The 17,500-nt window shown below is 40.5% G+C and overlaps 1 protein-coding gene across 8 annotated transcripts in view; it reads right to left on the reverse strand.

The window, feature by feature from the left end:
• Positions 1-17,500, reverse strand: part of cdk14 (cyclin dependent kinase 14) — a 236,291-nt gene that overhangs the window by 42,109 nt on the left and 176,682 nt on the right. For 3 of the 8 annotated variants that reach the window (NM_001430898.3, NM_001442048.1, NM_001442047.1), the window contains 1 exon segment: positions 14,229-14,338. In NM_001430898.3, the coding sequence (NP_001417827.1) occupies positions 14,235-14,338 (104 nt within the window). In that variant the 3' untranslated portion in view covers positions 14,229-14,234. 8 annotated transcript variants of the gene reach the window in all.

Consider the following 17,500-nt stretch of genomic DNA (forward strand, 5'->3'; position numbering starts at 1 on the left):
CCTTCATTTCTGAGAGTGCACAAGAAACAAGATTGAGCTTTGATATTGTAGGGAGGAATGTCTGAGAGCATCAATTACATCAGGTGTCCACTTTTTTCCGTGTGCTATAAATGTTAAAACATCCCTCTTACCCCTCATACGGCCCCTCGCTAATTTGAGTTTGAGAGCCCTGTATTAAACACATAGGGCTCTATCATACACCCGGCGCAATGCAACACAAGGCACAACGTAAATGTTGTTTGCTAGTTTCAGCTTGGCGCATGAGTCTTGTTTAAATAGCAAATGTTTGCGCTCATATGTGCGCCCATGAGCGTTCTGCTCTAAAAAAGGAGGCGTGTTGAGGCGCATTGCTGGCGCGCTGCTATTTTGAGGAACTAAAATAGACTACACAATAGACCAGATCAAAGCCCGTCTATAGTCCAGTGCAGAGCGTGTTAGTTGTGCACCTCGCTTACTGCTTAATACACACAGGATGTACAGCAGTATGCAAATATCTTTACAAATGAAAACGAATTAAAGGATTAAAATATCACAAAAATTATTAATTTGAATTTATTTTATTTAACAGGGACAATGCTCATTAATCAACAGTAAAACTGTAAATAAGCCACAAGGGCTAATTTTCATCTGTTGCCCCCTGCCAGATTTTTAAAAGGCAACCTAAAATAAAAAAAACACGTCATTACACATACAAAAACAGTAAAGTTACATATGACAAAAAGAGATAAAAACATGCAAGTAAGAATTTCCTAAAATGTTAGACAAAAGAATTAAACATGATTACAAACTTGATTTGCTTTTAGCCATTTCTTTAACTTGTATTTAAAAGTAGAATAATTTGTAAGTCAATCGGAAATGTGTTCCAATAATGACTGGCTCTAACTGAGAAGACTGATCGTGCTAAAGTTGTACGTCTAAACTGCACAGCACAGTCTCCCCTGGTAACAGATCGGGTTGCTTGACCGTTATTGTTCTTGTGTGTCATAAACTCACATAATGGAGGTGGAGCATATCCATTTAAAAATTTAAAAATCATACAAGCATCAGCCAAATATTTCATACTATCAAAGCTCAATAAATAATGTTTTTGTATTATATTACAATGATGATACCTAATTTTATTTTATATTTTCTAGCCAACATAAATATAAACACCACCACCTCCATGCCTTCCTTCAGCTCGGGGGGCTTTTTCAGTTTATTCATGACAATTTGCTTTTGTATTATGTTATTATTAGGGATGTAACAATATTGTAAATACCGTCAAACCGCAATAGTAATTTTTTTCAATATTACCGTGGGCGCATAAAGACTCAATAAAACTATATTTCTGAGAAACGTTTGCTTAGGGCGGAACGGGAGGTAGCGGGAACTACAATTCCTATCAGCCTAAGCGTGGCCATCATCCTTTGTGGTCTGTTGTCACTACAGATCCAGTAATGCGGAAATGGAGAGTGTGAACCTAAAGCTGGTTTTAAATCGGATGTGTGGAAGCATTTCGGTTTCTATCTAAAAAGATACGAAAAAGGAGGAAAAGTGACAGACAAAGAAAAAAACAGTATGCAGGCACTGCCAGACTGTGGTGGAATATAAGTCGGGGAATACGACTAATAACAGTCATGGGGACTGCAGAACACAGCACACTGTTCAGATTGATGCAGACATTGACTTGTACCGCAAACAGACCTCTATCTCACTCATGGCTTGTCCTCTCAAGTGGTGGAAAGACAAATGCACAACGTTACCCACTGCTGTCAACCTTGGCTAAATCATATCTCTCTGTCCCAGAAACCTCAGTCCCAAATAAGAGGGGTTTTTCTGTTGCAGGGGACATGCACAGAGATCCCAGCTTTCACTAGATTATAGTTATATGATCATTTTCCTTTAAAACCCATCTCTATCTGAGTGAGTGAGTGATTAAATGTTGAATGTGATGAGTTTTCAACAATACTAAAATGAAACTTTATTTTTTTATATGATTTAATAGTTTTTTGTTATGAAAATTGAAAAATTGAAGTTCCTGTTTCGAAACTTCCAGATAGACGGCTGATTTGTATGTCATTGATATGTTCAGTGCTAAGGTAAATAAACACTTTTGGCACTTTTTTCGAGTCTTTTCATTAGTTTTGTTTTTGCTGTAAATTATTCAATAAATACCATACTGTGCCATTCAAACCGAGGTATTACCGTACTGTGAAATTCTGATACCGTTACACCCCTAGTTCTTGTTATTAGCAGTATTATTTATTATATCCATATTTATATTTGTTTTATTAAAAACAAGCTTAGATTTGCCCACCTGTCAGGTTTCAGACCATATGGAGCACAGCATGTGTATTTGGATATAACTCAGTGTTTTGAACACGCTTAATTTTTATTGTTCATGGAAATTAGAACTGAATTTAGAAATAGTTTTGAAACAAATATTTGCGCTTAACAAACAAAATTAATTATGTAGTCTAATTGATGTCTGTGCGTACAACATGTTTCCTTATCCACAGAAGAGAGTGAAAGTGAAAGTAGATAATGAGGAGGCTCATCTCTTATTCTCGCGCTGCAGATGCTCTGTTCAACTCTTTTCTCGCTAGTGAAGTGTTCAGTTTTTACACTTACAAAGTCTGCCATGTAAATAGCAAATGTGCCATGGCATGACGCAACTGAATCTTAAAGAGCCCATATTATGGGTTTTTGAAAATTCCCCTCCATGTAGTGTGTAACACAGCTCTAAGTGAAGTGAAGTATCCAGCTAAGGCTTAAATCTGTTAGTGTACAGTGTTTAAAACGGTTGATTCATCTATAAAAGAGTCGACTCATAGTGCTTCGAACGAGTCGCCTTGATACCGACTCATTAGGTGTTTCGCCATGACGTACGAACGAAACCAAGTTATTCACGTGCACGCGCAAACCCGGGAGATTTCAAACCTGAGGCCCCGCCCTCTGACGCAGAAACCCAGACACACACACACACATACACACACCCACAAACACACGCACACAAACATGCCGGTCGATTGAAGTCACACTGCAGATGGACATTATATTGAGTCTCTACCCAAAGATGAAACATCAGCATTATAACCAAGCAGTTGGAAACTTCTGGAAGCTACATGCTACAAAGAATACTTCATCTGAGTTTGTTAAAGGAAGGATCAGTAAAGAGTAACTGATGGACGTCAGGATGGGTTTCTTCCATTTCTCAAGTGTAAGTACGTGCGATTAAAGTTGTTGCCTCGTTTACTCTAGCTTGCAAATGTATTTAGTTGTGATTTGTTACTTGTAACCGCGTGTACTGTATCAGGTTAACTGGCTATATTCTCTTATCGCGTGCAAAGTCACGTTAAAAACGCGACGCGTGCTGTTTGTTTATGGAGCTCCGTGCTAGAGTTCTGCTCCCGCGATTTATTCGGAAATTTATTCCCGCGGCTGTCCCCGCGCCAGATTTCTGCGGCGCGGGAATAAATTTCCGAATAAATCGCGGGAGCGGTCGGTAACGGGTTTAATTTGGGACGGGAGCGGGCTGTCTAGCAATATCACGGATATTGCTATGCGAATGAGAAAAAGAGAGTCTGCTTGGTGCTTGTGTGTGTGTGTGTGTGTTAGTGCGCACGCGCGCGTATAAAAGAGAGAGAGCGAGCTTTGTGTGCTTGGTGCTGTGTGTGTGTTTATACAGACAGCTTGGCTGTCTGGACTGTATAGCTGGGTGATTTTTGGTTGTGTTCTCCCCCGCTCTAGCGGGATCGGGCGCGGCGGGCAGAAAACGGAGCGGGTTCTCAGGCTAAAACCTGGCGGGTGCGGGCGGAAGCGGGAGCGTTGTCGTCCGGAGGTGTGTGTGTGTGTTTTTGTGTGTGTGTGGCAGCTAAAATCCACGCCTACACTATCGAGCGTGTATGAACTGTGATTACTTTTATATTGCTGATTAGCTATTGGCCATTTCACTCTCTGACTGAAGGCAGTCGACCAATCGCAACAGACTGTCATCGGTCCAATCAGCGCAGATTAGCTTCGCGCTAAGGAGGGGTTTGGGAACAAATGAATCACTGGACGATTCATACGGGAGTCGCTGGGATAATTAGGTAAAAATAAATGCAGATTATAAGACCATGAAAGTGTTTTTTGACCTTGCATGCATATTAGACTGTTGTTGGAGACCCTTACAACCAAGATATGACCCTATTTCATGTATAATATGGGCTCTTTAAAGGGAATGGGAGATGAGACTCTCAAAACACACATATAACTCATTAAGAGAATAAGCTCAACCCTGTTAGACCATGCATCATGGTGCAAATCGTTTTTTTCTATCCTTAAAATAGCAAAAGTGGATTCTGACGCTCACTTATTACTTTTGCGCCCTGCGCTTTGGACTTTGCGCATGGATCGTCAAAATAGAGCCCATATTCAGCAAAAATGACACTCTTTTCTGATCTTAGATGCATTAAAACCTGTTGTAGGAGACTCCTGCACAATACCAGCACACCATATGAGCTGCTGTTAAATAAACAGCACTTCAATGTAAATCAGCCGTGTCCACTCGCAGACACACACACATGTACATCTACAGCAGGATTAAGATTTTAGACACACACTGTCATAACAATGACGACACAACATGAATAATGGACGAGCATCCAGTAACAAAGCCAGCCAGCCTGTCCAGAACACACACACACACACACACACACACACACACACACACACACACACACACACACACACACTCTATATCAATCACCTTGGGCCCTTAATTTATGCTAATGTCATGCAAAGCCATTGCAGCTGATAGGTGGCTTCTTGCATCAGCAACTCGACTGCCAGAACTCTGAGTTCAACTTTCTGAATAGTTTCACCTCTGCAGCAAACCATGGAAAAGCCCACAGTGTCCATCACTGCTTTCAGAAATACTGTACATGTTGATTTTCATTCCCGGTTAACGCTCCAGTGAAATTAAATAATGCTAGATGTTAGTATCAGTGTGTTAGTATTAAGGATATCTATAATCTAGTGTGGGCGACACGGTGGCTCAGTAATTAACACTGATCCTCGAGCCTGGGGCTTCCTCTTATTGCAGGGCAAGAGGGGAGTTTAAGCTTAGGTAGACCTTGAGAACTCCCCGCTTATTAAAACTGTTTTCATGTCGGAGGAAAACAATGAACCCGCGGGAAACCCACGCGAGCACAAGGAGAACAAGCAAACTCTTCACAGAAACGTCTACTGACCAAGTAAGAATTTGAGCCAGTGACATTCTTGTTGTGAGGTAAAAATGCTCACCACTGGGCCGCCATGCCACCCTGTCAAGGACCATGTGTGTGTGTGTTTATACAGACAGCGTGTTATAGGGGAACGGGTGTGGCGGGTAGAATAAGGAGCAGGTCGGGCAGTGGGAAAACAAATGCTGAATGCCGAATGCTGGTTCGGACCAAAACCTGGTGGGTGCGGGCGGGAGCGGGATTCAAAACTTATTCCCTCGCAGATCCCTAGACTGAGGCCTTTTACAGTCAGCACAACAACACTTCAGATCTTTCTGGAAACCAACAATATTGACACGAAGACTCTCACACACACATTTACATCTGATCATCATGTGAGAAAACTCCATCACATTACACACACTGATGAAGAGCATGTGTTCATGCACTAATAGTGTTTACATGCACATTGTTCTTATCGTGTAAAAAGTTTACCCTTCTCAATTTCTATGCACATTTTCAAAATCGATTAACATCTTGGTGCTTCAGTTTGTATGCAATATTCCAGAATGCACATAAAAATAGGTGTAGGGAAGCACAGCTAGTGTGTGTCAGAGAGCGTGTCATTTACTGCGTGACGGCTCCAGCTTCATCTCTGCTCAATAGTGGCTCTCAAAGCCTCATCCAGCGGCACACAAAGGCGTCCTGCTGGGGATTTCCTCTGAAAAGCGTCTCTGTCTGCTCGATTCCAGCATCAACACTTCTGATGAATAGTACAGCACTGGAGGACTCGCACAGGTCTGCCGGACTTCAGTCGCAGCCGCCCCAAAAACTCTTCGCAAACTTCAGATTATACGAGGGAAAAAACATGCATGAAGTTCTTTAAGATGTGTCTCCTGAAAATGCACTTTAAAAAAACAAAGAAAACTGCATAACAAAATACACCGAGCCTTAAAGTTTATTAAATGTCTATGTATTTGTTTTGAATTTAATGCATTTAATAAAGCTGTAAATAAATGCTTTGGTATTTTGTTTGCAATGTGATTGCTTTTGTAATTTAACTTCTAATAATGATCTCTTTACTTTTATTTTTTGCTTTATATAAAAGTAAACATACACAGAATTAAACAGTACTGTGTTTATTGTGTTTAATTAAATGACGTTTAGATATTTTTAACAAATATTACATGTATTATTTAACACACTCCCGTTATTTTTATGACATTTCTGTTTTTGATGACAACAAAAAACCTTGAAACACAAAATTTCACATTTCATTTTTATTTAAATTTAACCTAAATAAAATATTAATTAAATTTGCTTGCCTGAAATCAGGAAATTGACAAAAATAAACAAACAAAAGTAATAAATTTACCACATTTTTGATGTAATTCAGTGACATTTACATATTTTTAACAAAAATGACACCTATTAACACTTTTTCCTATTATTTTTATGACATTTTAAAGTTTTTGATGTCAAAAAAATATTCAAACATAAAATTTCACGTTACATTTTTAAAATTGAATTTAACTTTTAATGAAACATTAATTACATTAGTTTGCCTGAAACCTGGAAATATATATAATAAATATATATAATAACAATAATAAAATAAGTGTCATGGTGGTGCAGTTGGTAGAACGATCGCCTTACAGGAAGGAGGTTGCTAGTTCAAGCCACGGCTTTCTCCGTGGAGTTTGCATGCTCTCCCCGTGTTGGAGTGGGTTTCCCCCGGGTGCTCTGGTTTTCCCCACAGTCCAAACACATGCGCTATAGGGCAACTGATGAACTAAATTGGCCGTAGTGTATGAGTGTGTGTGAATGAGTGTGTATGGGTGTTTCCCAATACTGGGTTGCAGCTGGAAAGGCATTCGCAGCGTAAAACATATGCTGGAATAGTTAGCGGCTCATTCCGCTGTGACAACCTCTGATAAATAAAGAGACTAAGATAAAAGGAAAATGAATGACTGAACGACATTATTGCATTACACATTCAGTTTAATTTCCTTAAATAACAATTGAGAAAAAAATCAATTAATAATAAACTTTTCACTAATATGGGGAATAAAATGTTCAGACGTCTGTAAGAGTATTTTTCCTCTAAATAAAAGTAATTATATTTAGCATAAATCAAACTATTTTGTAATTTTAAACAACAAAAGTAACATTTTACCCATTAAAATAAAAGAAAAGAAAATATAATAACATTAAAATAAACTAAATACAATAAAATAAAATAAAAATATATAAAATAAAATAAAACTTAATAAAAAAAATTAAATAAAAAACTAAATAAAATAAAATAAAACTTAATGAAACAAAATTAAATAAAAAACTAAATAAAAATAAAATAAAACTTAATGAAACAAAGTTAAATAAAAAACTAAATAAAATTAAATAAAACTGAATAAAATTAAATTAAAAAATTTATTAAAATAAAATAAAATATAATAAAATATAGGCGATGAAGTGGCACTGTAGGTAGTGATGTTGCCTCACAGTATGAAGGTCGCAAGGATCGAAAAGAGCTTCGGCTGGGTCAGTTGGGGTTTCTGTGTGGAGATTGCATGTTCTCCCTGCGTTCGCGTGGGTTTCCTCCAGGTGCTCTGGTTTCCCTCACAGTCCAAACACATGCGGTACAGGTGAATTGTGTAGGCTAAATTGTCTGTAGTGTAGTGTGTGGATAGCTGGAGGTTGCTGCTGGAAGGGCATCCGCTGCGTAAAAACGTGCTGGATAAGTTGGCGGTTCATTCCGCTGTGGCGACCCCGGAATAATAAAGCGACTAAGCCGACAAGAAAATGAATGAATGAATGAATGATAAAATATAAAAAAATAAAACAAAATATAATATAATATAATAAAATAAATAACCCATGTTTTTGTGTTTTTGTGTTCCATCAAGAGACTATCTGTAAAGTAAAAGCAGTTTAATATGTTAGGATTATATTTTGCACAAGACAATATGAAGAGTGAAGATTTGAGCTGCTCTAACAGTAGGTGCTGAATATTAGCATGCATCAGTTTAGTGTTCACACACAGCTTTAAACACTGACGCTTGAGAAGCTCCTGTGTTTGATCTTCCTCATGTTCTACAGTTCAGATGTTTTCAAGAGTCACTTTAGAGTCGCTGTGTGTTTGAGCATTACGCACTGGCTCTGCATGTGGTGTGTGTGTGTGTGTGTGTGTGGATTAGAGAAGCGTCTCGGAGCTGTGGAGTCTGTCAGGTTTAGGAGGACGAACACAAAGACTGAGATTTCAATATGAATGAAAGAACACGACTGACACAGTAGGAGAACTTCCCTTCACACCAGCACTGCAGAGACTAACACACACACACACACACGCATGCACACACATAAGCACACACACACAAACATAAGCACACACACTTATACATGCACTTCCACGAATGCACACTCACACACAAGCACGGACTCATCATACACACTTACACATCACGCAAATCACACATACACACAGACGCGCACACACACACACACACATGCGCACACACACACGCACGCACACACATGCACACACACACACACATAAGCACACATACACACGTGCGCGCACACACACACACACACATAAGCACACACACAAACACACACAAGCACACACACACATGCACTTACACGAATGCACACTCACACACAAGCACTCACACATCACGCAAATCACGAATACACACAGGTGCGCACACACACACACACACACACCTACGCAGATACACATCACACAAATCACACGCACACATCATACAAACTCATTCAAGCACACAAATATCACACACACACACACACACATCATACACATATCTCATACACACAAACACTCACATATCACACACACATCACATCACACACTCACACATGCATGCACACACACACACACACACACACACACACACATCATACACATACTCCGCCCCATGTCTGTGTGTGTCTGTGTGTTTGTGTATGCATGTACGTGTATGTGTGTATGTCACTGTGTGTGTGTATTGTATTATATTGTGAGTGTGTGTGTGTATGTGTGTGTGTATGTATGTATGTGTGCGTGTGTGTGTTTCTGTCTGTGCATATATTTTTGTGTGTATGTGTTGGTCACTATGTGTGTGTTCCTGTGTGTATGTGTGTGCGCTTGCATGTTCCTGTGTGTATGCATGTGTGCCTATATGTGTGTGTGTATGTTTCTGTGAATATGCATGTGTTCCTATATGTGTCTGTGTATGTTTCTGTGTGTATGCATGTGTGCCTATATGTGTGTGTGTATGTTCCTGTGTGTATGTATGTGTGCCAATGTGTGTGTGTGTATGTATGCATGTGTGTCTGTGTATGTGTGCCTATATGCATGTCTGTGTGTGTGTGTGTGTGCATCTATGTTTCTGTGTGTATGCTTGTGTGCCTATATGTGTGTGTGTGTGTGTGTGTGTGTGTGTGTGTGTGTGTGCGCGCGCATCTATGTTTCTGTGTGTATGCTTGTGTGCCTATATGTGTGTGTGTATGTTCCTGTGTGTACATATGTGTGCCTATGTGTGTGCGTGTCTGCGCTGTATTGTGTGTGTGGTTCAGGGGTCCGCGGCCCCCCATGGCTCCAGAGTAAATCTCTCTCTGCACCTGCCTGTAATTTGTCCCCTAATCCTGCAGGGCTCAGTGCGGGGCCCGTCCCGTTTCTCATCACTGCACTACAGCCATTATCAGCTTTATCTGCAGATGAGGAGAGACGCTCATCTACTGCTCCAATTACACACACACACACACACACACACACACTGCTTTATCAATCAGCAATACAGACATCTGCACCGCTGCTCATATGGACCCTTTCACCAGTTCACACTCACAGATATTTGACTGAATACATGTGTACTTGGCGTGCTGTCTATAGAGAGGACTCTGAGCTCAGAAAAACACCCTAACTCCATAGATATATACACTACATATTACATATGTGCCCTGAGCATGCGTCAACAGTGCCACCATATTTGTACAGTGCTCCCAGGACAGATGTCATTCAACCGCACTAGTCAAGACTGAAGCCAGTGTGAAGATGCTGGACTTTAGCGCTGTGTATGGGTGTAGTATCGAGCAAACAAAGACAACAAAGGCACAACATTTCATAGGTAGGACTTTGTTTTTTACTATTGTGTATGTTACAAGCTTTTGTGCTTAACAAGTAACGTTATTGATGATAATAATACAGTCTCTTACTCAGTCAGTCAGTCGTTATTCATTTCCCAAAGGCAATTGACCCTTCGATAAGCCACACCCAAAAACCGCCACCCACCAATCGTGGCTTAGCAACTGTAGCTATGCGCAGGGGCTCTGTCAAGCTTTCGAGAGAGTGCATATGATTTGTGCAAATCTGATACCCGGTCTCCTTAAAGTTTAGACGGGATGGTGGAATTTTTCTCCCTAAAACCTAAAACCCAGGAGGAGAAATGCCAGCGTGGATTAAGCTGTGTGAGGGGCACTAAAGGAGCGGAGATAAGTTGGTTTTGTTTTGATATTCCAGACACATTCAGTGATAAACAGACAACAATAACTCACACACGTCTTACCCTAAACAGATCTAAACTGTGCTTCCTACAACAAACACAAAGCAGGTGATGTTTCACAGCGGTCTTTTTCCTTTTTTCCCGCTCGATATTATGAGCAGTGCTACAGTTAAGCCCTCGCCATAGTAAAGTTAGTCATACTAATAGCGAATAGGTTATAATGACATGAGCAAATACATTGACATGGCAAATACCAATTTGCGAATCTGTTGCTAAGTTTACTGAACTTCATATCTCCATCTATTTCAAGCTACAAATATTTGAAATTACAAATCAACAGAAGAAAACCGAGATATGATCACTAACTGAGCACTTGTGATCGATATACTTTACCCGCAGCTGTTTATCAGTCATTTATAAAGAGCACACAAACACACTGACAGTGATAGGTCACTTACTGCACACTGTTATGGGTCAATGATGCTAATATTCGGCACAGATACATCAGTTTCCCCTTTCTGGCTGCTCTTTCTATGAATGAATGAATGTAGAAGCTGTCCATGCGTATTTCCTCGTGGCTTAGTAACACTATTTTTCATTGCACAACACATCAGGATTTTTTGGCTAAAAGGGAAATCACGGTTTAATTATTTATTCATTCATTCATTTTCTTGCCCTTTATTAATCCGGGGTCGCCACTGTGGAATGAACCGCCAACTTATCCTGCAAGTTTTTACGCAGCGGATGCCCTTCCAGCCGCAACCCATCTCTGGGAAACATCCACACACACATTCACACACACACACACACTCAAACACTACGGACAATTTAGCCTACCCAATTCACCTGTACCGCATGTCTTTGGACTGTGGGGGAAACCGGAACACACGGAGGAAACCCACGCGAAGGCAGGGAGAACATGCAAACTCCACACAGAAACGCCAACTGAGCCGAGGTTCAAACCAGCGACCTTCTTGCTGTGAGGTGACAGCACTACCTACTGCGCTACTGCCTCGCCCGGTTTAATTAGTTATCTTTAGATTATCTTTAAATGTCTCCTCTCCTGCTGAGCATGAGCTAAGCTGTTCAATGGGTAGCGTATGAGGCGGCTAGGCTAAGCTAGCTTCAATTTTGATAGAACTATTCTCTAATCGGTTGCCTGTTATGTGGTGAATATACCCCTGTAATGCATACCGCAGTCCTTTTATGTCTGGCTTTCTCCGATATCTCACCTGTTCGCCAAAATGACATTATATCCCTGGCAATGTCTGACACCGACGCACACACATTGGAAAAGCAGTGCCAGGCACGAAAGCTTGACAGGCGTAGCAACAGTAACTAAGGAGGGTGGGGCTTAGCGAAGGGTCCATTTGGTTGCAACATACAAGCATGTCACACATACAGATAACTTTAAAAACTTTACAGCTGAGGGCATGAATGAAAGTCTAAACCGATTTGTTTTACTAATAGTTCTGTATCGAATACCAGAAGGGAGAAGATCAAACTCATGGTGCACAGGATGGGAATCAACTGACAGATTACTCTGAGCTTTACTCAAAACTTGTCTCTGGTATGACTGAGCCATGGTCATCTGTTCTCTCCCTGTTATTTTTCCTCCTAGGTTCACAATTTTGTCCAAACAACTCTTATTTTTCACACTTAGAGAACTAAGTAGAGAAAAGGATTACAGTGACTGAATGCATTACAAAGCCTAGTCTTGGAGAGTAAATGGTTTTCAAATGATAACCAGTGCATGAGTGCATAATGTAGACAGAGTAGGCTATATCATACCTGTCAACCCTCCCGTTTTTCCCAGGATTCTCCAGTATTTTACTGTTCTATCCCGCTATCATCCCGTAAAGGTATTTTCCCGTAATACCTCCCGTATATTCTCCCGTATTTTCAGTCTTTCTCAAAACAGCCGAGCCTCCCTATACGCAACCCATACCGCCGAACCACCAGGGGTCGCCCCTTGCTCTAAAACGTGAGCCTTCTGTGCTTTCGCTCTGTTTAGGAATGAAAACACTTATAAGTAAATATTAATAAACGCCGCGATTCCATTTCCTTTTGATTACAGGTGCCGTCCCCCAGTCATATAATAGTGCGTGACTGTCAGCTGACGCGCTCCATAGTGATAAATAGACGCTGTTTGCCAATCGGATTCTGTATACGCGATTTAAAGCGGAGAGAAAGTCTGGCTTTAGGGTGCATGTTTAAACACACAAACACACATAATTAATAATAATAACATATAAATATGTCGATCTTGGTGGGTTTTTTTCCCAAACACAACTAATTTCGTCCTAAATGAGCATAAAAAGTTAGAAAAGCAGTCGAATGCTTTCATTATAACGTTAGATGTGTGCATTTTTAAAGTGACACCTCTTATTTAATGTAATAAAAAAAAATTAATAAATATAATAATATTAATATAATAATATGAATAAATGAGAGATTCATTCGTTGCTCTTTAATCAGAATGTGTAAGTTATACAGTGGAGAAACGGATAATGGGCTATATAGGCCAATATTGGCATTAATCTTTAAATATTCTGGCTCTGGATGGCCAGTCCTCCACTGCACCTTGGTCCCACATTCATTTCAAAGGTGCGCTCTATTGAAAATACCTCTATTGACGCATTCCTTCTAATAGACAACAATAGGCGTGGGCAGCATCTAGTGTATAAATCTACATACAAACACTAACATGTGCTTGTTTTTGTGAATTGTGGGGACATTACATAGGTTTCCGTTGTATTTTGATTTACACTAACCCCACCCCTAAACCAGCAGCTAGCTCTCTGCAACTCTCACATGGTCGCCCACTGAAGCTAAGCAGGGCTGAGCCTGGTCAGTACCTGGATGGGAGACAACATGGGAAAGCTGGGTTGCTGTTGGTAGTGGTGTAAGTGAGGCCAGCAGAGGGCGCCCAACCTGCTGTCTATGTGGGTCCTAATGCCCCAGTATAGTGATTAGGACTCTATACTGCTCAGTGAGCGCCATTGTTCAGATGTTAAACCGAGGTCCTGACTCTCTGTGGTTATTAAAAATCCCAGTATGTCCTTCAAAAAGAGTTGGGGTTTAACCAAATTTGCCCACTGGCCCTTCTAACCATCCCATTTCATAACTGGCTTCATCACTCTGTCTCCTCTCCACCAATCAGCTGGTGTGTGGTGTGGTACAATATGGCCGCTGTCACATCAACCTGGTGGATGCTGCACACTGGTGGTGGATGAGGAGATTCCTCTAATGTGTAAAGCGCTTTGAATGTCCAGAAAAGTGCTATTTAAATGTAAGGAATTATTATTATTATTATTATTATTATTATTATTAATATTATTATTATTATTATTATTAAACCCAACACTTAAAGTAAACCTGTGCAGTTTTACTTTACTTTACATCAGCAACGTCCTCATATTTCACCACCTTCTTGAAATACCCGTGTCAACCCTGTGTCATTATACAGATTTGTGTCCTGATATGTCACAGAAACACGTGCAACACACACACACGAGCAGTGTGTGTCTTACCTGTGTGTGTCTCAGTGTTTGCTGTTGGCTGTTCCTCTGCCGTGGCTGTTGCTCTTACTGCTGTCGCCAGATTCACTCTGTAACTTCACACCCGCCACCGTGAAGATTGAAGACACTGAAACACACAAACACACACACACACACACACACACACACACACACACACACACACACACACACACACACACACACACACACACACACACCATCAGCCTGAGGATACAGCAAAACAATGATAAAAAAATTCTGGAAATGAGAAAATCGGCATGAAATTGAGGCAGTGGTTCTCTAAAGGGGAAATGTGTGACAGCTACAAATATCTGACATCAGATGCACACATTCAAGATGAGTCATTTATTTATTTTTCATTGATAACAGCTAAGATCTGAATATTACCCAACAAAACTATGTTAGGTTTTCGTTTTATTATATCAGTTGTCGAAGCAATTATGATTTCTAGGATGATTAATGAACCCGTTTAATATTTAAATTTCAGGTTATATTCATGTATTTATATTTAAATTTATTGTTTATATACTCACCGGCCACTTTATTAGGTACACCTTACTAGTACAGGGTTGGACACCTTTTGCCTTCAGATCTGCCTTAATCCTTCATGGAACAGATTCAACAAGCTGCTGGAAATATTCCTCAGAGATTTTGCTCCATATTGTCATGATAGCATCACACAGTTGCTGCAGATTTGTCGGCTGCACATCCATGATGCCAATCTCCCGTTCCACCACATCCCAAAGCTGCTCTATTGGATTGAGCTCTGGTGACTGTGGAGACCATTTGAGTGCAGTGAACTCATCGTCATGTTCAAGAAACCAGTCTGAGATGATTGAGCTTTATGACATGCTGCGTTATCCTGCTGGAAGTAGCCATCAGAAGATGGAGACACTGTGCTCATAAAGGGATGGACATGGTCAGCAGCAATACTCAGGTAGGCTGTGGCGTTGATGCTCAATTGGTACTAATGGACCCAAAGAAAATCCCCCCCACACCATTACACCACCACCACCAGCCTGAACCGCTGATACAAGGCAGGATGATCCATGCTTTCATGTTGTTGAGGCCAAATTCTGACTCGAGCATCTGAATGTGTCAGCAGAAATGGAGACTCAGAGCAGCAACGTTTCTCCAATCTTCTATTGTCCAGTTTTGGTGAGTCTGTGTGAATTGTAGCCTCAGTTTCCTGTTCTTAGCTGACAGGAGCAACACCCGGTGTGCTCTTCTGCTGCTGTAGCCCATCCGCCTCAAGGTTGGCCGTGTTGTGTGTTCAGAGATGCTCTTCTGCAGAGCTCGGTTGTAACGAGTGCTTATTTGAGTTACTGTTGCCTTTATATCAGCTGGAACCAGTCTGGCCATTCTCCTCTGACCTCTGGCATCAACAAGGCATTTGCGCCCACAGAACTGCCGCTCACTGGATATTTCCTCTTTGTCAGATAATTCTCTGTAAACCCTAGAGATGGTTGTGCGTGAAAATCCCAGTAGATTAGCAGTTTCTGCAGCCACAACCATGCCACGTTCAAAGTCACTTAAATCCCCTTTCTTCCTCATTCTGATGCTCGCTTTGAACTGCAGCAGATCGTCTTGACTCTGTCCACATGCCTAAATGCATTGAGTTGCAGCCATGTGATTGGCTGATTAGAAATTTGAGTTAACAAGCAGTTGGATAGGTGTACCTAATAAAGTGGCCGGTAAGTGTATATAGTCATGTTTAACGTCAGTGTTTAAGGCAAGTAAACAGAAGTAAAGGTAATCTCTAATTTTACTTTTGATTTTAATTACCGTAACCATGGTTACCATGTAACTCAGCACACCCCGCACTGATCCCGCAGTTTACACGACATTAATAAATCATATTTCCAGCGCTGGTGATGATGGCTGGTTTGGGTTTCTAGACGAGCTCAAGGCGTTTCGTGTGGATAATATGACATGTATTGATAATCCGCAGGCAGACGCGTTTATTCCTGCACAAACACTGATTTGAATGGGAGAAGGAGGTTTTTAATTTGGCAGATTAATCCTGTTATCGGCTCACAGCAGGCTGAAGGCGGGACTCTGCGAGAGGAGGAGGAGGATCTGTGACGCTTTTGAAGAGCCAGAATGAAGGAGAAATTAATTCTGTTGTTTCATATTCGCTCACGCGTCCATCACAAAAGAGCGTCTGCTGCTGCTGCGGGACCACAAACCAGCGATTACCATTTCAGCGCACGCTTTGATTAAGACGCAGTGTTAAAATGCAGTTTATTCATGAAACGCTGATATACTGATTTATGGTGTTTTATGTCTTTATTAGTGCCGTTTGTTTCAGTCAAACTTCATTTTTACCGTTGCTCGTGATTCTTTCGGCAGTGTTATTGCTATTGCTTCATTATTTTTGCAGTCATTTTTGTGGAATTGATTTGTGTAGAGGAAGTTAGAGAACATTTAATATTATAACTGTAAATGTTTTGCATCCTCGATTAAAAGCATTAAGTTCTTTGTTTTTTTATCTTACTAAGCCCAAACTTTATTGTAAAATGACAAAATTCTGATCTACTGATTATTTCAGAAACAATTTTGTCTTTATTAATGCTCTGTTTGTCTCTCTGGATGCAGTGTTATTGCTGCTTCATTATTTATAATTCATTCATTCATTCATTCATTTTCTTTTCGGCTCATTTCCTTTTTTATTCTGGGGTTGTCACAGCAGAATGAACCACCAACTTATCCAGCAAGTGTTTTACGCAGTGGATGCCCTTCCAGCCGCAACCCATCACAGGGGAACCCATACACACTCATTTACATACATACACTGTGGACAAATTAGCCTGCCTAATTCACCTGTACCGCATGTCTTTAGACTGTTGTGGAAACCGGAGCACCCGGAGGAAACCCACACAAACACAAGCAGAACATGCAAACTCCACACAGAAATGCCAACTGACCCGGCTGAGGCTCGAACCAGCAACCTTCTTGCTGCGAGGCGACAGCACTACTTACTGCGCCACCGCGTCACCTATTTTTGTTATCATTTCTGTGGAATTTGTGCTTCTTTGTAGAGCAAGTTTAATATTATACCTTTAAATGTTTTGCATTTGTGATTTTAAAAAAATCATCATTTTGAATAATGGTTATTTTTGTGGAATTAATGTATCCTTTTAAATCTGTGATTCTTTGTAGAGAACATTTAATATTATACCTGTAAATGTTTTGCATCCTTAATTGAAAAAAAAAACATAAATTTTTTTTGTTTGTTATCTTACTGAGGCCAAGCTTTATCATGAAA

The sequence above is a fragment of the Danio rerio genome, chromosome 16 (assembly GCF_052040795.2).
Source record: "Danio rerio strain M-AB ecotype USA chromosome 16, GRCz13ab, whole genome shotgun sequence".
Lineage (NCBI taxonomy): Eukaryota > Metazoa > Chordata > Actinopteri > Cypriniformes > Danionidae > Danio > Danio rerio.